The sequence below is a fragment of the Phoenix dactylifera genome, chromosome 8 (assembly GCF_009389715.1).
Source record: "Phoenix dactylifera cultivar Barhee BC4 chromosome 8, palm_55x_up_171113_PBpolish2nd_filt_p, whole genome shotgun sequence".
Lineage (NCBI taxonomy): Eukaryota > Viridiplantae > Streptophyta > Magnoliopsida > Arecales > Arecaceae > Phoenix > Phoenix dactylifera.
The window spans coordinates 17,950,620-17,975,905 of NC_052399.1; the positions used below are offsets into that span (position 1 = coordinate 17,950,620).

Below are 25,286 nucleotides of genomic sequence, written 5' to 3' on the forward strand. Positions count from 1 at the left end.
AGAGAAGATAAAGAGAGGGATGGGAAAGGAAGGGGTTGAGGGGAATTACTGCTCAAACAAAGGAATCCTGCCCATGGCTAGTTTTTTATAAATAGCCCAGCCGGATCTTGTGCTGGCCTGGCTCGGGCTACAGCAGTCCTAGCAATCATAACCAGGATAAAAACAACATCTGGCAGCACAATCCTTCACATGATGACCCATGCAAATCTGACAACCAGCGCTCTTCAAGGAGCATCTGTATGCATTATTACTATCTTCAATCTTTGTTGTACATCAATTGATTGATGCAAGGAGATTAAGTATGCATTATAAATGTTAAAGATTCTTTTTTGGATAGGAAGCAAGATCAACAATGAAGACAAAAGGAGGAAGAAGTAAATGAAGAATGTGAGGTTGCTACTCTTTTTAGTGTAACAGAGGATATATTTAAGTATTTCTATATGCATGTACATATGCATCTAATATATATAATTATTTGTATATGTATATTTATGTGTATATGAATAAATATATGTATATATGTATACGACCGCACGCACACACATATAGAGAGAGAGGTAGATTAAGATGCGATAAGTAGATATTTACTCTAGTTAGACTACAATTGGACGATGATGGTCCAACGTTGGTTATGTGTCATTGGATATGATATAATATCTTTGAACTGTTTGATTTGAAGATCGTAGCTCATATGTCAAAGTAATCAAAAATTGGATGGTATAAATAATACGAAACAATAAATATTTTTTGACCGCCTTCAATCTATTTCCTGTGACATACCATAGCCTCATTCAATTTGCTAGTGATGTTCTAGACAAGCTGCCTTATTTTAATTTCTTGATTATTTTATTTTTTTTGGTTACTTCTTGCTGCGCCTTTGGGTAGCCCGCACTAGCCTTCTCTTTCGTGCTATGAGGGAGCCTCGTTTGGCCATTACTTCGTTTTCTTTCTACTGAGTTCTGAATACTTCTCTGTGAGTAGGGTTTGCTTCCTGCATTGCCTTTGGTTACTTCTTTTGGGAGCCCGAGATACCACCGAGTCACGTCCCTCCAATATTCTACACCTTAGGGCTCGTTTGGTTCGCGGGAAGCATTTTCCTTCCTAGGAATATGATTCCTGGGAAACAAATTCCTAGGAAGATGATGCCTAGGAAAGTACTTTTGGCATGTTTGGTTGACCATGGGAAAGTGACAAATTTCCAAGATGCTTATGTTTGGTTGGCCATCCACTTTCCTAGGAAAGTTATATATAATTCCTATTATGCCCTTAATAAAAATTAGGTTTTTAATGCCTCTTTAATGCTTCTTTAATGCTGAAGGGACTTTTTGGGAAAAAGTAAAAATGGAGTGATTCCCGCCTCATGGGAAAGTAACTTTCCCATGTTTCTCATGGGAAAGACTTTCCCATGAAATATGGGAATCACATTCCCATGGGAATACAACTTTCCCTTCTCTCTCCTTTGAAAACTCCAACCAAACAAGAGGCATCTCATTACTTTCCCGTTGACCACACTTTCCCCCCTTCTTTTCCCGCGAACCAAACGAGCCCTTACTGTTTTTTTTTTTTGTCAATTACGGTAGCGAAAAAGATGATGAAACCATCGCGCTGTGTCCGCTACGTCCGTCTCCGCTCCGCTCTTCCCTTCCCACATATCTCAAAAGCCGATCGGACGATCAACGTAGATCGATGGTTCTTTCGTACGAAAACGTTCCAGAGCCCCGCATCATAACTTTTTCACTTGACTTTGGCTCTTAAATATTGAAATATGCATGATATTCTTCTAAAATTAATATTTATATATATTCTCATTAAACACTTTACTTAAATATTTAATATTCTTCTAAAATTATATTCTTCTAAATATGCATGATATTCTAAAATTAATATTTAATATCTTAAATATTCTTCTAAAATTATATATATATATATATATATATATATATATATATATATATATACACACACACACACCATATTACCTGATGGGGGTAAAATGGATCGCCCAGCCCACAGCTAAAAAGCCATCCAATTTTGGCCCAATAAATATCAACGCCAACCGATTGAATCCTCGCTTCGGCCCAGAGTTAGCTTGACTTCGGGACTCCGCCAAAAGCTCTACCAACTTCAGATATTCGCCGACCCATCCCGACCAAGCTCGGAGCGCCTACCTCAGCAGTACGCCCCGACTTTCGAGCTCGGGCGCTCCACCGAGCATATCTCGAAATCCGGAGAGCCGAGCTACTCTCAGCATCCGTCAAGCCGACCTCGTCAAACACATGATGTGACCTTCCTACGAGCTCGGCCTCGCCAACGACCGCACCCATGTGCGAGCCTACGCCCACTTACGTGGCCGTACATTACAACACTATCATGCCGCGTCTCTATAGCCAGCCTTCAACGGTCAGACGACATCTTGACTACTCCGACATACCCTACTATGACTGTAAACATCCTACCGTTCTCAAGAACGGGCAGTACTGCACGCCACCAACCAGCCTAAGCTGCGTGCCATCCGGCTCAGAACCACGCCCCCTCATGCTAAGGGCTGACAGTACCTTTGCCACCTGGGCCACTCCACCGGAACTATATATAGCTCGATCAGGTAACTTCTAAGGGACTTTTTGGCTGGACCGAATTTATCCCACTCTAACTTGATCGTCGGAGGGACCTCACCGGAAACACCAATGAGGCTTTGTGCAGGTCCACGACCATCGTACAGGAGATGACTCTCGTCTTCTCCTTCCAACCACCGGCAGCTTCCTCGACTCTACTGGCGTGGTCACCCTCAGGCCAAATTTGAACTACAACACTACCTAATGCAGTTAGAAGTTAGCGGTTGAAAATTAAAATATTTAAAGTATCCTTAATGCATAAGCATACAAAAAAAATTTATAAAGGTATACATGTAAATAATAATTTTGCAAGAATATTGATGCAATTTTATATTTAAAAAAATATTGAATTTTTGCAAAAATATCCTTCTAAATGTTAGAATTTGCATGAATATCCTTCTAAATTGATATTTGCGTGCATGCCTTCATAAAATACTATTTTTTGCAAGAATACCTTTATATGAAAATTCAGCTAACATCATTAGCCAAAATCATATTTATTTAAATTAAAGATTAATTAAAATTATAAATTATGTTTTTACTCCGAAATGGGTAACAGGTTAATATGTCTCGCTAGAGCTAATGTCTCTACCTTCTTTGAATAATTTTCCAATCTTTTTCAATTCCTCTCTTTCACTTCTACGTCTAGAATTAAAACCATTCCCTCGACTTTCTTCTCCACCATAGGTAGCCCTTCTCTCTCTTCCGCTCCCCAGAGTTCTTGTTATCGGAATTCGAGTCCCTCTCATTGCCACTGAAATTCTTCTTTCATTGTATCCTTTTTCACGTAAAGATGATCAAGTCCCGCTATCAGCTTTATGGATTATTTTTAAAAAAGTATTGTGAGAGATTTGCAATATTTATTTTTTAGTGTATGGAATTTGCAATGTTTATTTTTTAAGGCTAGAAAATTTTTCATGTGCAGGTTGGTGGCCGATTTAAAATTGTGACAGGATGAGTTCTATATACTAGATATTTTCTTTTTTCAAAAAATCAAAGCTCCAAAAAAAATGAAGGGGTGATCTTCTATCACATGATTGCGGAGATTATTAATAAGTCAAAAGGGTTTTGAAGTCCTTTAATGATTTTGTTCAGGACAATTGATGTTGTTCTTTCACCCATAAGCATAGCAGTAACGAGAAAGTTTGAACATTGCAAACTATTGTGTGCCTTTAAAAGATTCTAATCCTTTTCTATATTTTGATACATATCCTTATATATGCATCTATAATAATAAGTATTACAAGCAAGTTTATGGTCAAGTAAGATTTAGTGATTTGTTATAAATGGAGAATAAAGAAGAATAAATATATAATTAGTGAAAAAACTTTCGTAACTCTTTTTTTTATTTTAATCGTTGAATCTATCTTTTTAATGAACAATATTTTCATAGAAATCATTGACGAGGAAGCACTAGACTAATCTTAGTGTTAAAACAAGTTGAAATAAATAAAATTAAAATTAAAATTTGTTACATGCAAATCCTATTAAATATGTAAAATTGCATGAATATCTTTACAAACTATTTGCATGTATATATTTATAAATGTTTCTCTTTGTATGTCTACCTTTTAAGAGTATTTTAGTCATTTTAATTTTAAACTAACGTATTAGATGGTGTTGGTGCATGATAAGAAAAAAAAATAGATATATACAAAAATAAGTATTTTATAAAAATATACATATTATTTTTTAAAAAAAACATTTATATAAATTTTAATATATAAACAAGTATATATATAATATTATAATTAGTATTTGCTGCCGCAGAATAAAGCAATTATAAATTGGATAAGATGATGTAACCCCGACCCTTATCCCCAGCGCCACCACGAAGGGAAGCGAGTGATGGCTTCCAGCGCGTGCGCCGCCGCCCTCTCCCCGTCCTCCGCTGCAGCCACTCTCTCTCCCCCCAATCGAGGCCCCACCCTCGCTTTCCTCCACAGGAAAGCCCGACCCTTCTCCCTCTCCGTCGACCGCTCCTCGACTTCCCCAGCCCCTCTCCTCTCCGCTCCTCCCCTGGTCTCTCCTTCCACTTTGTTCTCCCGGAAATGGAAATTGTCGGCGGCTCCCGAAGGATCGCCGGAGGAGACCGAAGAGCCATCGATGCCGGAGCCCGTCGAGGCCCAGATAGCCGCCGCTGCGACCCCCAAGGGTGAGGACGTCTTCGCGGTCATAATGGTGAGCCAAAAATTGAAGCTTTGTATGGATCTTTTTTGAAAAATCTCTCATGTAATTTGGGCATGTATGTTTAATTTACTTGTTGTTGGTTGCCAGGTTGGGTCGAGGCAGTACATTGTTTTCCCTGGAAGATTCATCTATACCCAAAGGTTGAAAGGAGCCAATGTCGATGATAAGGTTAGAGCTACGCCTTCTTGGTAATCGGGAATGAGTATTTCTTATAGGCTTGATTCAATGTCAATCGCCTCAAAATGTTGGTTCCAAACATGAGTCTGCATGATCAATTTTAGGTTTTGTATGTTCACCATGGAATCGCATCGAAAGCATCATAATGAGTGGCAGATATGGCACCCGTGATGTTTTTATATGAATTAGTGAAATATTCTTGGATTAGGCACAGTAACAAAGTTGAAATTTACCATGATTTTGCGTTTTCTTTATTTTTTAAAAAAATTTCTGTAATATTAGAGATTTTTACAACCTTGCCTTCTAACATCAGTTGTTAAGGAGATTGTTTATGTATTACTCCCATGTTTAACAGGTATGGTTGAATGTTACCCGTTTCTTTTATTGTAAAAAAAAAAGAAAGAAAGGTAAGATGGGGACTTTGTATGACCTTGCATGGGTGAGATTCTTTGTGGATCAAAAAGAGAATAAAAAATCAAAGATAAAAGGAGGAAGAAGTAAAAATACAAGGCAAGGTTGCTATGCTCCCAGTGCATTAGTGGGGGTTAAAATATCCTGCTTTAGTTTGATTTTGGAAGGTCTTCTAGGCTTATTTGTTTTGTCATGTAATTAGATTAGTCTGGTTTCTGAATCAATAGATGCTACTTCATTGGCCAGAATATTTCAGGACTTGTTTATGTTAATAATAAAGGTATCAGGTTGACTCACTTTATGGTAAAAGGAGCAGGGAGTGTAGAGGCTGAACTTTGTGCCTTCGCACTCAGTTTGACAAATAGGATGTGAGTATTTTGGGATCTAGAAGAGGTGAGACACATTTTGAAGCAAGAAGAAAATCTGCATCTATTTTTGAGGAAAAGAATTTTGATGTTTGTGTCTAACTAGGTTTTATTGAAGTAGATGGTGTCTCCTACAAGCTAGCTGTCCATGTTAGACTTTATTTTCATTAAGTTGATAGGATCTAGTCATCACTTCAAGTTGTTATTTGATTTAGAGGAGACCTGCCCTAGTTCATGCTGGGAAATTGGATAAAGGTGTCCAGCTGGTTACCGTACGTTATATATGGGGCAGAGCTATCTTTTTTCTGATCCATCTGGAATGAAACAGGTCTTACTTACTAATTTATCTCCCTTCCTTATTTATGGAGTACATTTAACATACACACACACACACGGAGAGAGAGAAGGTGGTTTATGGTTGTCTTAGGTTGTTCGTCTGGCCATTTGCGTTTTTACTTGATGATCTCTTTTAGATATAAATTGAAATCTAATCTCAAAACAAGATCCCTTTTGGAATTAAAGCAAGCAATTTGTGTGTGTTTTCCCTCACAGGAGAAGACAGCTGCTGGACAAAATGATGCTTTAAGAGGATGGAGAAATGCTGCAACAATGTGGAAATGCATTAGTTTTTTCTTATCTAGGATATGTTAGGATTGTGGGTAAGGTTTCAGGATTTAGTGTCAGTATCTGACCTATAAAAAATTTACAGTAAAATCTTTAACCAAAAGAGAAAAACCTAGAACTTATAGGCTGCTTGCATGACTTTACCCCATGAGATAGGATGGAGATGTATTCGTTCTATCTGCTTCTCATGTGTTGGTTTTGCACAGGTATTATCTCTTATGTAGAATCAGTCTCATGGGAAACTTGCCATGCCAGAGTGTCTTTTTTTGTTTTTTTTTTTTTTTGCTAAAACGGGCATTTCATACATCAGGGGTACGAATACACCCAATAGAGTCAGAAAACACAAAGTCCCGAAGTGCTCCGGGCAGCTCTCTCTCTCCAGATCATAGGGTACCTCCTGAGTGGCTCGCAACATATGCCGCCACTCAGTCAGCCGCCCCGTTGGCCTCACGATATACATGCATGGCCTGGAATGTGACCTCCCTCGCCATATCCCAAATGTCACGGAGCAGGGGGTGAACTCCCCCATAGCTGCTCGAGCGCTTTCGGACTCAACTGATCACAGTGGCCGAATCTCCCTCCAATAGAGTGCCATTTCATGCCAGAGTGTCTTTAAAGTTCAACTTTTGAACCCTTTGGTACTTTCTCATGGGAATACTTGGCGTACAAAAACTAAGTGTTTATTTTTTATAGTATGTAGAGTCTCAAACTATAATGCATAGATGAAATTAAAGTGTCAGAGCATTATTAATATCATATGTAAAATGACATGCCATGTTGTTGCCAAGATTATTGACAAATCAAACTTCTTAAAAGGTGAGCTGTTATCGTAACTCCACCTAATATATGGCTTGCTCTGTTATCTTTACCATAAACTAACTTCAAGAGCCCTTAAAATTCAATCTGCTGTCTTTCAGGCTTCTGTCATTTCAGTATTGAAAGTTGTTTCTCTTGATAACTAGGTAATCTTATACCCATTTGACCATGTGTGAGGATTCTATTTGCAGATTATCCTAAACAAAGTATTGCTAGTTGGAACTAGGACAAAGACATATATCGGGCAGCCAGTTGTAACCAATGCTGCAGTGCATGCAGTAGTTGAAGAACAGGTAGCCCTCTTCCAGCAGTTGATGTAACTTCAAAAGCAATCAGTTGCTTGACTTGCAACTTTTCTTTTAACATAGGGTTTGGATAAAAAAGTTATCGTTTTCAAGTTCAAGAAGAAAAAGAACTATCGAAGGACGATTGGCCACCGACAGGTATTCTTGGGCATCCTGATCAACAGCAATTTAACATTATTAATACTCGAGCTTTCTCCTGACACAAAAAACAACTTCATTGTTTGTACATTGTGCCAACATAATTTTGAAACATGCTAGATATTCTGGTGTTAAAGTTGATTAACTCTTTGGATAACCTATGCAGCCTCGCACACGGATAAGGATCACCGGCATCACTGGGTATGAAGACTTTCCATTCGAGACATTGCCTGAGATGGTGCCTGCTTAGGATACCTACAAGGGTGAGCACCAGTTCTGTAGCATGCAATGATTTTGAAGCTGGCCGCTTGAATGGGCACTACTTTGCAGCTTGTGTCATCAATTGCAGAAGTTTTAGAGATGTGAATGCTTGTCCTTTTGGAGCCCGAAATGATTTTCTGTTGTAGCCGGAATTGAATTTCCAAAGGACTGAGTTATGACTTTGTTAATATGTTGTACGAAAGCTGATTTTACATTTCCTATATCCACATTCCCTCTGGTTTCCAAGATGCAAAACCCATCAAAGCTGCCATGAAATGAAATTAGTCAGTGCCTCAATTTTCTCCATGATGTTGCCTAAATGATTGTTGGGGAGCCAAAAACTTTGCAAGCTTATTTTTTGAAGTAAAGTACTATTTCGTCATGATATTTATTATTAGAAGTCATAACAGTGTTGTATAGCATCAACTATTTTCTATTTTGAATTATATCATAATCTACCTAATTATCTAAGTACGTTCTTGTCTTGTGATCATTGTTGCTGGCGTTGTTGCATAGTCTGTATAATACATTAATATCGCTATCTTGGAACATTAATTCCCTGTGGAATAACATTTTTAAAAGAGTTCAGCTACAGCTAGTTTGACTGCTGTATGATGCTCCTAACATTGTTGCACATCATCTATGATGGTTGTAATGCACATATATAACAAGAGCTATTTCTTGTTCTTTATGTTGATAAAATCATTATTACGAACTAAAAACCACCATCACAGAAATCTTAGGTGATGTTATAGAACTTTACTGTTGCAATAGAGGTTGACTAAACTTGTTATAGCAGGACCTAAGATAGTGTTATTTAGAGCTAAGCTGTCTTGAACTTGTGGGCACTTTGAGCTCGATTACTGTATGCTAACGGCAAACATGAGCACCGCATGACTATAATCTTCATTTGATTCAAGACTATTTTATTATCTATCTGCCGATTAGTCTTGCCTGCATTATTAGACAGCATTATTAGACAGAAGATTAAAAGAAAGGATATATTCGTACTATTGGGTATATTCGTACCTATAATGTATGAAATGCCCGTTTCAGCAAAAAAAAAAAAAAAAGGAAAAAAAAGAAGGGATGAAAGCACTTTCGGTTGCTTTTTCTCTTAAACATCAAGAGTCGAATATTTGTTAAAGCGTGGATTATTTTCAGAATCCTTGCTCGGCAAAAACTCTAGTCTTATTTTTCACTTCTACGTTCGCTGGAACTAGACTCGAACTGACAAAAGTCATCGATTTGGAGACTAGCATTTTGTTTTTTTATTCTATAAAACGAGTATATGCATTTATATACTCTTAAGAATTAGAAAAAAATATATATTTAAAAATTGATGCAGAAGACGTGTAGAAGTATCTCATAGTGATGAGCACTACTCACCAAGTTCAAAATGCCTGAGTCACCATCTTTGGTTTCGTGGCTTGACCCTACCAAATATAGCATCACCTGCCGTAGACTTGAGAGGTAGGCTTCGTAACGTAAGATTCGAGTCCACACGCCCAGGCTACTCTAATGCTTGTTTTCTTCGCTCTCAGGGATAATATTCTTCATTCTTTTATACATTTATTGCAAGACTAAGAAGACCATAGTTTGCCTGCGATAGAAACAAGAGGAAAAGTCGACTCTGCGCGACTTCTGGCACGTGAGGAAAGGGGATGGGGATCTGAAAGCACTTTCGGAATCCCTGATGAACGCGTTTAATCTTGGTAAAATTCTAGTTTTTGGACGTCAGATTTAGAATGCAATATTGAGTCCGCATCGGATTGTGGCAACTGACAAGGCGTTTTTGGAAAAAATAAAAAATAACAAATTTGCTTCAGTAACTCACAATGCTCGCCCAAAGGGTCAATCAAACTGCAAACGTGAGTTGGCTAAAGCAAAGGAAAAACTATAACACAGCTGAGGGACTTTTTTTCAGTAAGGTTTTTATTTAATAAATAGTAAGAAATCTCCTCCATACAGCATTGTCATTACTTTTATCTAATCTTTTCCTACTTACATAAAAGATCTTATTCTACTTTACATAAAAGCTTATGTCTCCTTCCTTTTAGATCCTGATAGGCCTTGTGTGGTTGGAGGGTCAAAAACTTTTTTAGATTATTTCGAGATGATTGTTAAAAACTTTGAAATAGCCTTCTATTCCTTCTAAAAGCTAAAAGAAGCCTATAGGGAAAAAGCTCCATTTTGGCGAAAGTACTACTTGAGAAAACAAAGAATGGTATTTCTATTTCCATAAATTTTTGTAGAGATGAGAATATCCATGCTAATTTTTCATAATATAATATAATATAATAATATACTAACATTATTATTATATTATGTTATTGTTGTTGGAAGTCTCCTTTCTTTTGGTAGTTTGTAATGTTGAGAGGGGTTTTAGTCCCACATTGCTTATGTAGAGTTTTTTAAATAGCTTTATAAGCATTCATATCCTACACATGATAAAATGACTTTTTGGTGGGAAGTTGTGGAGAGAAAGTCATATTATATTAATCAAAGATTGGCACTTGGACAAGTGGCACGTGGCACATGCACGTGTAAAATAAAATGTAGATTGCCAGTTTTTATCCGTTTTGCACAAAATAACTGCATGAGCAATTATGTTTTGAACAGATACTGTTCCAATAGTTATGTTGGTTCAGAGTTTAGTTCAGGGTTATAATTAGCCAATGTCCTTCACAGATTAATACAACTTCTTCTACAAAATCTTTCATTCAGTTGTTCTGAGCAATCCTAGTTTTGTTGGCTAGGATTCTATTTCGATTTTGTTATATCTTGGAGCGAATTTGTTGGATCACCAATAGCAACATAGTGGGGGACAAAATTCGCTGAAGGACAGTGTTAATTCATGCTTCAAGACCGGTTTCAAATACTAGAGATCCTCCTGATTCAACAATTGTATAATAATATTATAGTACTGCAATACTATCATTTTATTATATCAAAAAATATTATAACATAATAGTATTGCATAAGTATTATTATATTTTTTATTATAAATATAAAAAAATATTACTTGTTATATTATTTAGAATAAAATATAAAATTAAATAATTGATAAGTTAAAAATACTTTATAATAATGGTTTTTGATAGTATAATAGCTAGATACTTAAAAGCACTATATAATATTTTTTTATTGTCATTTTTTTATACTAAAAGTGCTTTCTCAATTTAGTTACCAAATACATTGAAGTTTCACAATAACCAAAAAGCAAATAACTTTTAATTAAAAAGATTTTACTAGCAAAAATTCTACTACTCAAAGTCCCATAAATGAAAGCTCTACTACCTATAGCAATACCAAACTAAATCTTATTATTATATTATTATATTATTATTTTGACAATCTCTCAAATGTTCCTATCTATCCACTATATATGGAGATATGCTATAAAATTACTCCATAGCCTTGACCTCCTACAACAAGAGTCACGGTTGGCAGTTTATCTAAACAAAGGTAGTCTCCTTCCAAGAAGAGGATAGGCAGCATCAAGAAGATGGCAATTTCTAATGCATTGCTAACAAGACTCATGCAGATGATTTGACTTCTAAATCCAAAGTAGGTGGGACAAAATGGTCAGCCATAGATGCAAACCTGCTACGTAATGCTTAAGGAAAATAACTTACTGTGAACCTTCCTTTATGTTACAATATGAACCCATTTTGTGCAGAGGCAGCATATAATCTTTTTAGTGCAACGGTTGTTCAAAATAATCTAATGTGAGTTTAACCAGTAGTATCAAGAAAAATAAAATGGCTTAAAGGTGGGGGCACTGTATCAATCTCTGACCATAAAATCTCTTTCGAATAATTTTTTTTTTAAAATTAAGAAGAAAAAAAGAGAGAGGAAATCTTGCGATAAATACCTGTCAGATTCTAATAACCTTTAGCGGAAGAGCCTCGACCCAGAGGACGACATTTCAGGGGCAGGGGATTCGTGGGGCCCGCACGTCGAGACCCATAACCTGTAGCAGCGCCGAGGAAAAGAGACCGAAAAAGAGACCCGACGCCGCAGCAGCGAGCACCCGCGCCGACGAACCACGAACCTACCGCCGACGAACGTTGCGTGGGGCCCAACCAGGCTGACGCCAAGGATGACGTGTCATTGCCTCGGGTCGGCCCCTAACCACCCGGCTCGGAAGGCTCGGGTCCGCGCGACAACGCCGACGTGGTATTTTAACACATCAGTCCATGACTTCCTTCCAAATCTCACATTAGTTTATTTTTCTGCCTTAAATACCATTTCAACGGGACAAAATGATCCTACCGCTCCATAGCGTTTACCAAAAATGATTCCTATGTGCTTCCATATTTTTTTTTTAATAAGAATAAAGTCATAATGGTAACCATCCATTGTTAAAAAGGTATACTGAACAATAAAGCGGTAAGCGGTGGTGAAAATGGAATCCAACAACAACAATGGCAGTGGCGTTGCTTTCTTTTCCACCAAATTTCCATCCATCCTTAGCTTTTAGATTGCCACTTCCAACTCCTCTCTATCATCATTTGTGCTAGTCTTTGACAACCTCCACACCCCTCGCCGTCCAAGCCAACTCAACCTTGCCAACCTCTTCTCCTACTCTGATGACATATACCTTATAGGCCACTTCATTCCTTTAGCATGCTTGACGATGGCATCTCCATTAGTCTTATCATTAGATGGATCATGCTTGACTTTGACAATTCGTGGTGTCCCACCTAGGGACCTCATCATCCCTCTAAAGAAGATGGCTAAGGCTATTGCCAGATCGATGATGTCCCATTTAAAGACCTCATCATCCCTTGAAAGGAGATAGCTAAGGCCATCATTAGGTCGGTAGATCCCTCCCAGCTTGGGTGGACACCATAAAGAATGTTTTAGATCATCGGAGGAGTAGCAATAACATGTTCGCTAGTGTTGATGACGACCAATTTCTCGTTAAGATCGGAAGAGTAATTGAGGTTGGGTAAAAAAAAAATATAGATTTTGATTCTTTATTATCGACTATCCAATATTTTATTTTGAGCTTTGATTTTTGAATCTATGGCTAATATCAGAAAAGTTAGAAGCACCGCTGCAAAATTCTTTTAATTATTATTTTATTTGTTATAACACGAATTTTTTTATTATAAATTCCTTATTGTGATATTTTGAATAATGAAAAAGGTTTTGAAGAATTTATATAATGATAATAGATAAATTAACGTCATATTAAAAATAATTAGTAGAATTAACAAAGCACTTGTTTGGCTCCCTGATCCAAACGTTTAAATTAATATTTTTTTCAAAGAAGAAAGTGACTATGTTGGAATTAGGTTGAGCAGGGAGGACTCATGTGTCCATTTCTTTTTTTAATATAATGGTTTTTCCGGCCACTTGCGCTGGTTTCCATGGTTCTACTGTTTTTATCCGGGAGCTGGGGTTTTTGTTATCCTCTTGCTTTTGTTTTGCCTCGTTTCTCTCTCTCCCCCCGTGGCTCTGGTTCTTGCTCCCGTCCAGGAGAAACCCTAGTCCCCATCGCCTCGCTTGGGATCTCAAGCTGCTCGGGTTCTTCGATTCCTTTTTCTTGGAATCACCGATTCCAGGTGCGGCCCGCTTCCTTTCCGTCTCTCTCGCGCCGCCGGCGCGATCTGTGTATTTATACGGGTTCCTGCTCTCTTTTGATCTTTGTTGCTCGGTTCGGCGTTCCTTGGAGGTAGCTCGTGTTCTGACGAAACTTTCGCGCGCCATATCTCTGTTGGATTGAAAAATCTTGTTCGAATTTCGTGTTCTTGTTCGTTAAAATTCCTTCTTCCTTCTTCAAAACTCTGGCTTTCGCTTCGTTCTTAGGTTTTTTTTTATTTGTAATCTTTTTTTCGTCGGATTGTCTAGAAAACTTTGGACTCGATACATGAACCCTTGCGGGATTCGTGTTTTTATAATTAAAATCCGATCGATGTTCTGGGATTGGTCTGTTTGCGCTGTAATTTCTTGATTCCTGAGGGTTTTACTTGGTTTTTCTTCTTTTTCTTGTTTTTATTCCGTTTTTATGTTTGGTCTTTGAAAAAAGCCGTCACATTTTGCTCTAGAACAAGGAAAAGCCTTCATCTTCAGGTGAAAGTCAGAGGCGTGGTCCGTATTCGGAGCGTAACCGTGTATTTCTCATTGCTGGTCAAGATACGGAAGGTAGTGGTATATAAAGGTCTAGTGAATCTGGAGTGCTATTTACAATATACATGCGTATAGTTATAAAATTTATAAGTAGTATGTTAATTTATTGGCTGCACCTATATTTTATGTCACGGACAAATTAAAAGCTATTAGCCTTGCCCTTTGTCTTACTATTTTTCCTCATGCAGATACATCATCATCAGTGGTTTTGTGCAGTAGTCCTTGAACCTTGCGCGTGGCTTGAGGTTTGTCTAGCTCTCACAAGGACGAGCTACTGTCTTGGTCTGCATGCTGTTTCCTTCTAGTAAGTGAATCCCTCCAATAATCTCGCTGATCTACCATCTGTTTATATTAGTTATTTTTAGGCATTTTTTTTTTCCAAGCCTTGCTTTGAGTGACTGGAACTTTTCATCAATCTAATTTGGTAATTTGATATCTGGATGGATTTGTCAGATCAGATTCGTGTGCTTATATAGCTTTTAATTTAGACAAGTTCTCTAATCTTGGGGCATCATATGCGTTTCTGTTCCTCTATGTTTTAAGGAATTTATGTTCTCTAATTGCTGACGTTATTCTAATCATGATTCCTACTGGAATCACTGACTAATTTCACATCATCTGTTTATCTACTTTAATGGTTCCAACGCTGGTTTAAATACTCATTTGTTGGTTTTTGTGTAAATATGCTGTGATTATCAGTTTCTCTGTATTTTCGCTAATGGACTGATTATTCTGTTGAGTTATCCTTATTTTGTTTTGAAAATTAACCTCTCCTAATCTGTTTCATAAATCCTGGTGGTAGTGATTTCTGTTATTCGAGAACCAAGGTTCGAAACTCAGTTTTAGTTTTGATATTGGTTGGGTCTAAATTGGTATTTGGTGCTTTCAGCTTCAGTTCCAACAATTTCTATTGATAGTTTTGCCAAACTAAAACATTAACTAAGATTAGGGAAATAAAACTAAAACGAAAATAAACTATATTAAGGATATAATATTGAAATCAAATCATTTGAAGGTGTGATATGTTATTTTGGACCTTTCGGAATTTCATTTCGTTGGCTTTGCAGTGAGATAATGGAAACATTATTTTGAAAATGTGATATTGAATAATCATAATTTGAGTATAATATATCATTTTGTACTTTTTGATGATAATCTAGCATGGGACAATTGGAATGAATATAAGATCTGAGTTAAGATATTTCTTCTAATGCCAAAAAGCTCATTTTGCTGTCGATCTCTTCGGATGCAATGTTGCAGTGCTTCTAGTGTAGAGGTGTTTCCAAGATTGAAAAACTGAAGAAATGACAAGAATTGACATGCATAGCTCACATATGTAAATTTAGCCCAATAAGTTTGTCTCGGACATAAATCTGAAATCAGCCCAGTATTAATTCCACTTTGAGTGAAAGTTCAAAGCATATTGAGAACTCAAGCACCATAAGACTCCTACTCTATCTTCATGCCTCTCCCAAACTCTGCTTCCTTCATTCTTCATGAAGAATAGGTTGATCCTTCTTTGTTTGCCTGTCCGATCCTAAATCTGCCTTTTCTACCTTTTAAGTGTTTATTCTCTGACCTCATCTTGCATGTTTTAAGTGCACCAATCCACTGCAACCTATGTCTGTCCATGGATAGGCCTCTTCATCTTAACAAATATGTTAATGGCTGTTTGAATGCTCTTTCTCCCTCTATTAGTTGTGCAGATCTATTAACATTCCATTTCTTCTGTGTCAATAAAACTAATTGACATCATTTTTTATATGCCTTTACAAATAATTAAATTATTGGATCTTATCATCTAGACCCCATGGATTTCATAAATTTGCACAATACACATTCTAAAATGATTCAATTTTACACCAGAAGTGTGTGCATTCATGACTGACTATTAGAAGCTAACAGATGCTCGATATCTTCAATTGGATAACCAAGATTAAAGCTATGTGTAGCAATGTTTCATGGGATAAATTTTGCAGATCTGACGACTGACATGTTATCTAAGCTGCTACTACTTTTTTAAATTTTCTTTATGTTTTACAATAAATTATTCATAACAGATAGTTCCTTTTTTTTCATATACAATATAATATTTCCCCTTAACTACTTTTTTCTAATTTTCTTTCTCTCCCTCTCTCGCGGACACAGACAGAGATGGGAGACACACGTGGGTCAGTGTGCCTACGAAGATCTTGAGTTCCCAAATCATCTACACTGATCCTACAAACCATTACTCCAATTCATAGCGATGCACAAATGATAGAATACCTATATGACCCAGTCCCATGTTTGAGATTTGTGGTGGTGACCTGCATGCGCAAATCAGTACACTAATCTGGTTGCCAAGGATCTAGTGCACATCCTTTCTCATTATTTGAGCAATTTTAATGCTACTTATATTATGGCTCAGCTACCTTGTGTTAGACTTCAATAGGATCAAGAATTATCCCATGTACGCCCCTTTTGTGATAATTTTCATATATCAGTGCACCACTTTTCATTTTGAGATGCTGTGGACTTCCAGATTTCATGGTGTCGCTTCTTTAGAATTACTTGATGGGTTATCGTGTCATCATAGGCATCATATTTACTTCAAGCGATGGCTAGATCTGGTGAAAGAGAATGAATTAGGTCAAAGCTGCATTGCACATTGCAACATGAGCATCAAGCATATTGATTTTTATAATATTAAGTATAAAAATCTTAAAGGAATTAATTTGTTATAAGATACTAGAGCGTTAATACTTGATGTTTTATCGCGTGATCATAGGCGTCTTATTTACTTCAAGAGCTGGGTTAGATCTGGCGAAAGAGAATGAATTAGGTCAAAATTACATTGCACATTGCAATATAAACTTAGGATTTTCTATATTACATGACTATCAAGCATATCAATTTTTAATATTTGGTATAGCAATCTTAAAAGATTTTTTTTTTTTTTTTAAGATCCTAGAATGTTAATAATTGGATACCTAGAGGCAGAAGTGGGTCAGATGGACATCGATTTGACCATTGCTCAACCATATTTTGATCGAGTTCATAACTTATGTCTGTGAGGTCAGATATGAGTCCTAAATTGAGACCTAAATCTCCAGATTATTCGAGAATAGCTGTAACTGAATTGAACTTGATGAGATCTAACTGGACCTTATTAGACCTGAAAAAGAATTGTTTAAAATTTCAGTCTTGTACATTGCTCTTGGCTTTGAGCTTAAAGCTGACTTAGAATGAATGTTTCCTGACTCATCAAGTTGGACGAAGGTTTAAATTACAGGCCCAAAGACGAATTGGCTAAAGTGTAGCTCAACTGGGACCTGGCCCCACCCATCTGCGTTCCTTAAATCCGCAAATTTACAGATAATGAAGTTGTATGCCATTTTGAATTCAAACTGTATTAAAATTCTGATGATAAAAATTTGTCAATTCTGGCTTTTAATTTTTACATCACATTCCAGGCATTTAACAAATGCGTGATGAATCAACAGATGTTAGCAAAAATTTTTCCTTTTAGATACCACTTGGAATTTGCTTTCGTAGATTGTACAACTTTTTAATAATTAAGAATAAGATTTCATCAATCTATAATTAGCAAGCCTTTTTTTACCTTGATTTTACATAGCGTAAGCTCTCTCTTTTCTTGTCTCTTCTTAAAACTAACGAGCTTTCAAATAATGTAAGACATGCTTACAGAACCAAAATATGTCATTTTCTAACATAAAACCAAACTTAGTTTTCTCCTTTTCAATTATCTGTTTTTTCCTTTATTGTGCACGCCATCTGTTGTATTGGTTCTAACTTGTGTATGCATGCATCCAGCATGGGTTGTGTCCATGCTCTGCTGCATCTGCTTGCCTTAAATATGAGTGACCCTATTGTACCAAGATGAGTAGATGATGTTGAGGGAGATATTCACCAAAAATCGAACAAAACCCACTACCTAAAGGCCAAACTTCTAATACCTGACAACAAGGTCGGAGAAACCAGTATCGGACATTATACCGGTTCTTCGGCGGGATGACTCGGTACGGGCCATGCCGAGCTTGTACCGAGAGAGGGCACGACACCGTAAAAGAGAGGAAAAGAGAAAGAGAGAGTGAGCGGGGGAGGGAAGGCCGGAGGAGGGTGGCAGACGCCAGCGGAGGCCGCAGCTGGTTCTTCTGTTTCGAATGAAATAGGGGTCCGGCTGTGGCTAAAAAATTTAAGTGAAATCCGCGAACGATTTGCCAACTTCACTTAAAAATCGTGAAATTTTTTAGCCGCGGCCGGATCTCTGTTTCTTTCGAAACAGGAGAACCTGCCGCGGCCTCCATCGGCCCTCCTCCCTCCCTGCTCGCTCTCTCTTTTCTTCTTCTCCGACTTTGGCAATGGATCTTATTTTCGTTGCCAGACATGTACTGGTGAGCTACCGGTACGGCTCGGATCGGCCAGAACCATCCGGTTCGGGACGGTTCCGCCGACCTTGCCTGACAATTTCATCCCAGATGGCTTTCATATTTCGTTTCATTTTTTTTCTAATACCTGACACTTTTCCCCAAAATTAGACTACCAAACTACTAAGGAATACTATACTCTTATCTAGTTCTTCCTTTTTAAGGTAACTGCTTTCGAAGCAAGATTACAACATATACAATGAGGAAAGTTGTGGAAGCCTAAATTTGTAATTGAATTGAGTGTGTTGATTTTGTAGTTGGATTCTGTTTTATTCTTTGCTTCATTATTCATTTTATAGGAAAATCTTGAGATCCTGTATTCTTATCAGTTGTTTTTTTGTTGTCTGATATTTAATGGGACATTTACTTGTGCAACTCTGCTTTTACCAAAGACAAGCATTTGCTGTAGAAAGTGCTATGTGTATTTTAAATTGGCACAATCCAGGCTTTCTGCTGAGCTTCTGACAGCAAAATAGGTATTTGGCCCCCAAAACACCCCAATCCCCAGTGAAGCAGTGCTTTTGTTGTTATTATTATTATTATCATCATAATAATAATCATTATTGAAATAAAAGTTTATGCGAGTTTTTAATTTCCATTTTTCGGGCTTTATTGGTAGGACTTCAGTATTCTTCGATCTAATACTCATAATTCCTTTTTTCTCGATTGCATTTTGAAAGGTTCCTGGCATTTTTCTACTCTATGGAAATAAGCATGCTTTATTGTCCAGCAATAGAGAAATTGAAAATTGAAAATTTGCATTCATGTTCAACATTTTTTGTCTAAACTTTGCAATGGGAACTGTGCTTATTTCTCACCCTCAAGTTTTTTTGTTTTTGGCATTTGTGTGTGTGTGTGTTGCTGTATTCATTGACAAAATAGTCAAAAGTTTTGATTTTTTGTTTAGATTATGCAAGATGTCTGGCATGTTTCTCTCTTTTATGGGTGTGTGTATGTATTCTATCAACAATTCAGTGGCTCCATGTATCTCTCAGGATTCTTAGCTCGTCAGGACTAACTTGGATGGTTCCTGATGTTTGTGAAGTGCAGTGATGTTTTTTTTTAGATCAAGGTCTGCCATGCTGTTACTGGAGCCTGTATTGGTCGGCCGGTGGCACGGTTCGGTATGCCCCTATGTCGTTCTGTGCCGGGCCAACCGTGTCGAGCTTGTACCGACACAACAGGGTGAGGGAGCGGGAGAGAGAATGGGAGAGAGGGAAAAAGAGGGGGGGGGTCGCCGAAGGCCTTCGTAGGGTGGCGAAGGGCCGGAGCAGGGGCTCCGCCCTCCGGACCCTCTGTTTCGTTCGAAACAGGGGTCTGTCAGGGCTCCTTTTTTATTTTGAAAATTTTAAGTGAAGTCGGCAAGAGGTTTGTTGACTTTACTTTAAATTTCCAAAAAAGGGGCTCAAATTTTAAGTGAAGTCGGAAAACCTCTTGTCGACTTCACTAAAAATTTTCAAAACAAAAAAAAGAGCCCCAACGGACCTCTAATTCGAACATCATAGGGGTCCGAAGGGCGAAGCCCCTACTCTAGCCCTTTGGCGCCCCTCTAGCGCCCTCCGGAGGCTTCTGGAGGCCCTCCCTCTCCCTCTTCCTCTCGCCTCTTTTCCTCTCTTTCCTTCTTCCTCTCCTCCCACCTGCTGGTTCACCATTTTGAATGCTGGAACCGTCCTGGTTTGCATCCGGAACCGTCCTGGTCTGCCTCCGGAACCGTCCTGGTCTGCTGCCGGCATGGCTTGGTACGCTTTGAACCGGGCGATTATGGACGGTTCCGCATTCCTTGCTCAAGATACTTATTAGCTTTGTGAATGGAAACAATTGATATCTTGAAATCCTTTTAATTACTTTTTGGTACTTTTAGATTAATGTGCACATCTCATTGTTGAAGTATTGAGAATTTCTGTCTATTGTTATGAATTTTAATGATCCCTCTTAGAATTTTCTTCAGAAGAGACTATGTCATAATTTTCAAAGGGATAATCTCTTACAAAGTGGAAAATACTGAAAAAGACATACAAAATTTTTTGTATTAGCTTTCTGGATTAGATGCTGTCTTATTGATCATGCACTGTATAGCCCGTTTCCCTTGAACATGCACATAATGAAACCTTGTATTTCTTTTTAGTTCTCTTATCATAAACTATATCATTTGCTTTGTAGAAAGTTTAATTTGAAATAATCTTGATTCCCTTGGTTTGGCTAAGCTATCTTGCTAACTAGTGTTTTTCTCCAACAGGAACATTGGTTGCTTTGATCTTATCTGATGACACCAGTGTCTGCTAATAATTGGTTGTAGCTTAATCTCACTGCGTAGTTTTCTCTCTTATCTGGAAATGGACCGTTGTGATACCTCGGGATTTGTTAGTGGAGGAGGCAATTACCTTTTAAAGAGCCTCCGGCCTCTGTTGTAATGCTTGTTAACTACTTAGTTTCGGAAGTCTGGCTAACTGGTTCTTTTCTGTCGTGGGTTGCTTGAGATTAGAGATCCTTCCTGCAAATAGTGTCTATGGATAACAGATTTGGGCACTCTGGATTTGCTGTTGGTGCCTCATCGACAAATTCTTCCGTGTCTTGGGGCAGAGTTGGATCAGGGGCCGAATATCATGCAGACACCACATTATGCCTTAATTCCCCTGGCAACTCCGGCCCGTATTTTAACTTGATAGGAACAAAGAGGAAGTGGGATGATATTGATGGAACTCAAGGTCTGAAGAATGCTTCACTGGCACTAGGTTTAGGGTGTTCAACAAGTTCCTCAGATAGCAGCAAGAGGAGCTCCACAACTGCTTGTACAATGGCTTCGCCCAAAGAAACTGATGATGAATCTTCCATGGATTTGGGCCTAAGTTTTCGTCTTAATCTTGGCAATGAAAATGCACTGATCCCCAAGAAACCTGCTGTCGCTACTCGGAAGGAGCCTAAGTTTGACCTTCAGTTAAGTCTTTCAGTGGGGCCATCTCAATCTGTTGTTACTAGTCTCAGTCCAGATTCAGCCCAACATCAGGATATCTTGGACTCATCAGTAATGGTTGGTTCAACACCAGCTGTTGATGAAGGATCGACATCGTCTCGATGGAAACGTGGGAGTAATTTATTGCCGTACCCATATGCCTCCGAGAAAACTGCTGTAGTTGTTTCTAACCAAATGATTCCTTGGATATCTGCTTCAGTTCCAGCACCAGATCTGTCATCTAACTGGGAGCAGATGCTGAACAAGCCAGTTGCCTCTACTTCTGGGATCACCCATCCACAGCAGCGCAGCATCAATACAAAATACTGCCAGTTCCAGGGATGTGGAAAAGGAGCCAGAGGTGCTTCTGGGCTATGCATAGCCCATGGTGGTGGGCGCAGGTGCCAGAGACCTGGTTGCCACAAGGGAGCTGAGGGCAGGACGATCTACTGCAAAGCCCATGGAGGTGGCCGCCGATGCGAATACCTTGGCTGCACAAAGAGTGCTGAGGGCCGGACTGATTACTGCATTGCTCATGGTGGTGGTCGTCGTTGCAGCAATGATGGCTGTACTCGAGCTGCAAGGGGAAAATCTGGTCTATGCATCAGGCATGGTGGTGGCAAAAGGTGCCAGAGGGAGAATTGCATCAAGAGTGCAGAAGGTCATTCTGGTCTATGCATCTCCCATGGGGGTGGCCGTCGCTGCCAATATCCACAATGCACTAAGGGCGCACAGGGCAGCACGATGTTTTGCAAGGCACATGGTGGAGGTAAGAGGTGCACATTTCCAGGCTGCACCAAGGGAGCTGAAGGAAGCACACCCTTCTGTAAGGGGCATGGTGGAGGGAAGCGTTGTGCATTCCCAGGTGGTTGTTCAAAGAGTGTGCATGGTGGAACTGAGTTCTGTGTTGCCCATGGTGGGGGGAAGAGGTGTGCTGCACCGGAGTGCACTAGGAGCGCTAGAGGGCGGACTGATTTCTGTGTTCGTCATGGTGGGGGGAAGCGATGCAAGTTTGAGGGTTGTGGGAAGAGCGCTCAGGGAAGCACTGATTTCTGCAAGGCACATGGGGGAGGTAAGCGCTGCTCTTGGGGCCAAGCAGGTTCAGTTTTTGGTGCTGGTGGCCCCCCATGTGATCGCTTTGCCAGGGGAAAAATTGGGCTCTGTGCTGCACACACCGCCCAGGTGGAAGACCATCGTGTTCACGGTGGCCACATAGCCGAGAAGATGAAAGAGGTGGTTGTTGATCGAGACATGTTCACCAATATGGAAACTGGCAGGCAAAGTCAATCGAGTTGGAGTGGGCATCAGAAGTCAGCAATGCATCCTGTAGTTTCTCTTCCAGAAGGTAGAGTGCATGGTGGGAGTTTAATGGCAATGCTAACTAGTGATGCAGGTCTTGGGAGCCACTCTGGAAGCCAAGTCGAGAGTGTTAATTCTGAGCAGGGTGTACCACATACTTTTGCTCCCAACTGGTTGTAAGGACAAAGCAGTGAGACCTGTCTGTTCCCATTGCCGTGCTGTTTGATTTGGTTCTGGCACAGTATGCTCTGCTGTGGTGCTCAGGTTTTTCTTTTTTTAGCGACTCCATGTGTGGAAATAAGAAAAATCAAGCTTTTCTCGTTCATTGGTGGCTAGGACTTGTATGTAATTCGGTTGATTCCCCTTTTAGAGATAATAAGGGGGAAAAAAAGGTTTGGACTAAACTCATAAGGTGTTTAGTCAGCAAATTTAGTGTTTTAGGCACTAGTGTTTGGTTCAGTAGTTTTATTCTTAACAAATTGTAGATATGGAGTCCTGTGAATACATAATCAACTGTTCGGGTGCTTCATGTTGAAACATGCTAGACTAATGAAATTGCTACCTCTTTATGTGTGATTGTATCTTTGATGCGATATATTTTGTAACTGTAATTTTTTAACATGTAAACTAGCTTATCACCAAAATATTGTTGAATCTTCCGCAGCACAGGGATTTAGCATCAGGCCTTTCAGGAGCAAGGAGATATCGGAACTTCATATCCTTTGCAGTGCAGTTTTCTGGCTGCATGATGAGATGGCTATCGCTTTCTGCAGCAGCATGGGCACTCCAACGGAATGCAGGTCTGCTCTACTAGTTTACAATTTTTTCTTATAGCGCGAATATTCTGTATGGTGCTTGTACATTGGTTTCATTCTGTCAAAATATCGATACATGTATCACCCTTATGAACAAAATGCAAGCTTTTGGAGATCGAGATTCATGCGCCGCAGGGGTGGTGGTTAACCTAAACGACTTGTATAATATTTTTCCAACAAAGACCTGAAGGTAAATAATATTTATCTGTTTTTAATTGGAAAATATTTATCTTTCAATTGTACAGGTCTCTTCATGATGTAATCTACTATAAGTTGTAATTATTATTATTATTTTTTGTTTAAAATGGTCTTATGAGTAAGATGGTTACGTATCTCTTCTCTTAAAAGATGTTTGATGTTAATGTAATCACTTGTTTAAAATAGATAGCTCTCTGACCCCATATATATATATATATATAAAGATAGCTCTGGCTCTTGACATTTTATTCTCTTCTTTAAAACCTTCCTCTATTTAGTTCATTTATTTCTTTAGCTATACAACATTGGAGAGAAGGATGAATACAATTAGGTGTCGAATTTCTCTAGTTACAAAGGTTCCTTTTGCACAAACCAAGAGAATAGCATTGTTTGCCACCTGGACGGTCCAGAGATTATCCTGCTGATGACGAAGTTATGAATTTTGAATCTGAATATTTTTGAAGCTGATGCACCAAAAAGCCACCATGCTAGTTTTCCTTTACAATAATAAAGAAAATTTTGACAATTTTTAAGGCCAAAATATTGTCTATTGCTATTCTGCATTTTATTGCAGTTGCATGATGGGCGGAATATTGAACGTTGAAGTACTCTCTATGATGGCCTTTCCCTCTTGTTGTTGGTGCAACATATAATCAACCATTACATATGTAGATTGATTTTATAATAGTTAATTATGGTGCGGTTGATTAGGCACTATACTCATTATTTCAAAAGATCATCATAGAAATATATGTACACAAAATAGAACATGTTAGATATCAAGCCTAATCAACAAAGTATAACTAATGAAGCAAACTGAAAATAATTGCAACCGAACAATAAAAAAATACAGCCAGTAAATTTGGATTTCAGGAATGTGATAGGTGGCAACGATGGTAATGATAATGGGTGGAGATAATGATTGATGGATGAAGAAAAGAGGGTTGGGTAAAAGATGAAGATAGAACTAGTCGGATAATTATTTATGCGAGTTTAGTCCCTTCAATTCAATGAGAATCTTTAGGCTGCATTCCACCAAAGCATCGAGACGAAGGATGACGGGGTCGAAAAGATGGCTTTAAGAAGAAATAAGTTAAGAAGCTGGATGAAAGTAGAAGAAAGATGATTTCTCAAGGCTTCGCCCACGATGGCACTCACCTTTTTAGGTTTTCTTCTCTTTTTTTTAATGGTTGTTGTCCCCTCTTTTTATAGCCCAAAACAGCTGAACAATCTTTCTAAAATTCTCCAAAACGATTTTTATAATTTTTCCACTAATTTTTATCCAACAACTTTTCCAATAGCCCATATCTTTCCTCTAACCGCCTATTACTGTCTCGTGAACAGTAATGGGTCGGGTTATTGTCCCGTGAACAGTAACGGATCAGGTTACTGTTCCGTGAACAATAACGGGTTGGATTACTATTTTGTGAACAGGTCGAGTTACTATTCATATGAACAATATTTTTTTTCTTGTCTTCTCTATGTTGTTTTCTACAGATTTCTGCATAATTTTGCATATTTATGTTGTATATTTTTTTTTTCTCTTTTCTAACT

The 25,286-nt window shown here is 38.4% G+C and overlaps 2 protein-coding genes and 1 long non-coding RNA gene across 7 annotated transcripts; 2 read left to right on the forward strand and 1 right to left on the reverse strand.

The window, feature by feature from the left end:
* Positions 1–4,407: 4,407 nt before the first annotated feature.
* LOC103710874 (50S ribosomal protein L21, chloroplastic) lies at positions 4,408–8,278 on the forward strand. The gene is made up of 5 exons (XM_008796787.4): positions 4,408–4,793; positions 4,890–4,970; positions 7,387–7,488; positions 7,564–7,638; positions 7,805–8,278. Exons 1-5 carry the CDS (start codon positions 4,461–4,463, stop codon positions 7,886–7,888), a joined length of 675 nt encoding a protein of 224 aa, XP_008795009.2. The 5' UTR covers positions 4,408–4,460; the 3' UTR covers positions 7,889–8,278.
* Positions 8,279–13,282: 5,004 nt separating this feature from the next.
* Positions 13,283–23,300, forward strand: LOC103710875. 5 transcript variants are annotated; one of them, XM_039129126.1, is made up of 5 exons: positions 13,283–13,475; positions 13,959–14,055; positions 14,229–14,344; positions 18,863–18,946; positions 20,707–23,300. In XM_039129126.1, exon 5 carries the CDS (start codon positions 20,977–20,979, stop codon positions 22,897–22,899), a length of 1,923 nt encoding a protein of 640 aa, XP_038985054.1. In that variant the 5' UTR covers positions 13,283–13,475; positions 13,959–14,055; positions 14,229–14,344; positions 18,863–18,946; positions 20,707–20,976; the 3' UTR covers positions 22,900–23,300. The 5 variants fall into 5 exon arrangements, with proteins under 5 accessions (XP_038985054.1, XP_038985051.1, XP_038985050.1 ...); XM_039129123.1 differs by lacking the exon at positions 18,863–18,946 and having other exon boundaries at positions 13,959–14,058; XM_039129122.1 differs by lacking the exon at positions 18,863–18,946.
* Positions 19,526–20,699, reverse strand: LOC120111607. The gene is made up of 2 exons (XR_005512923.1): positions 20,316–20,699; positions 19,526–20,270 (listed from the first exon to the last, which is right to left on the reverse strand). It is a non-coding gene; the product is annotated as an uncharacterized LOC120111607 (long non-coding RNA).
* Positions 23,301–25,286: the final 1,986 nt, after the last annotated feature.

Coding starts and splice junctions, on each gene's coding strand:
- LOC103710874 (XM_008796787.4), top strand. CDS start 4,461: ATGGCTTCCAGCGCGTGCGCCGCCGCCCTCTCCCCGTCCTCCGCTGCA. Junction 4,794..4,889: donor ACGTCTTCGCGGTCATAATG/GTGAGCCAAAAA, acceptor GTTGGTTGCCAG/GTTGGGTCGAGGCAGTACAT. Junction 4,971..7,386: donor GAGCCAATGTCGATGATAAG/GTTAGAGCTACG, acceptor TTCTATTTGCAG/ATTATCCTAAACAAAGTATT.
- LOC103710875 (XM_039129124.1), top strand. CDS start 20,977: ATGGATAACAGATTTGGGCACTCTGGATTTGCTGTTGGTGCCTCATCG.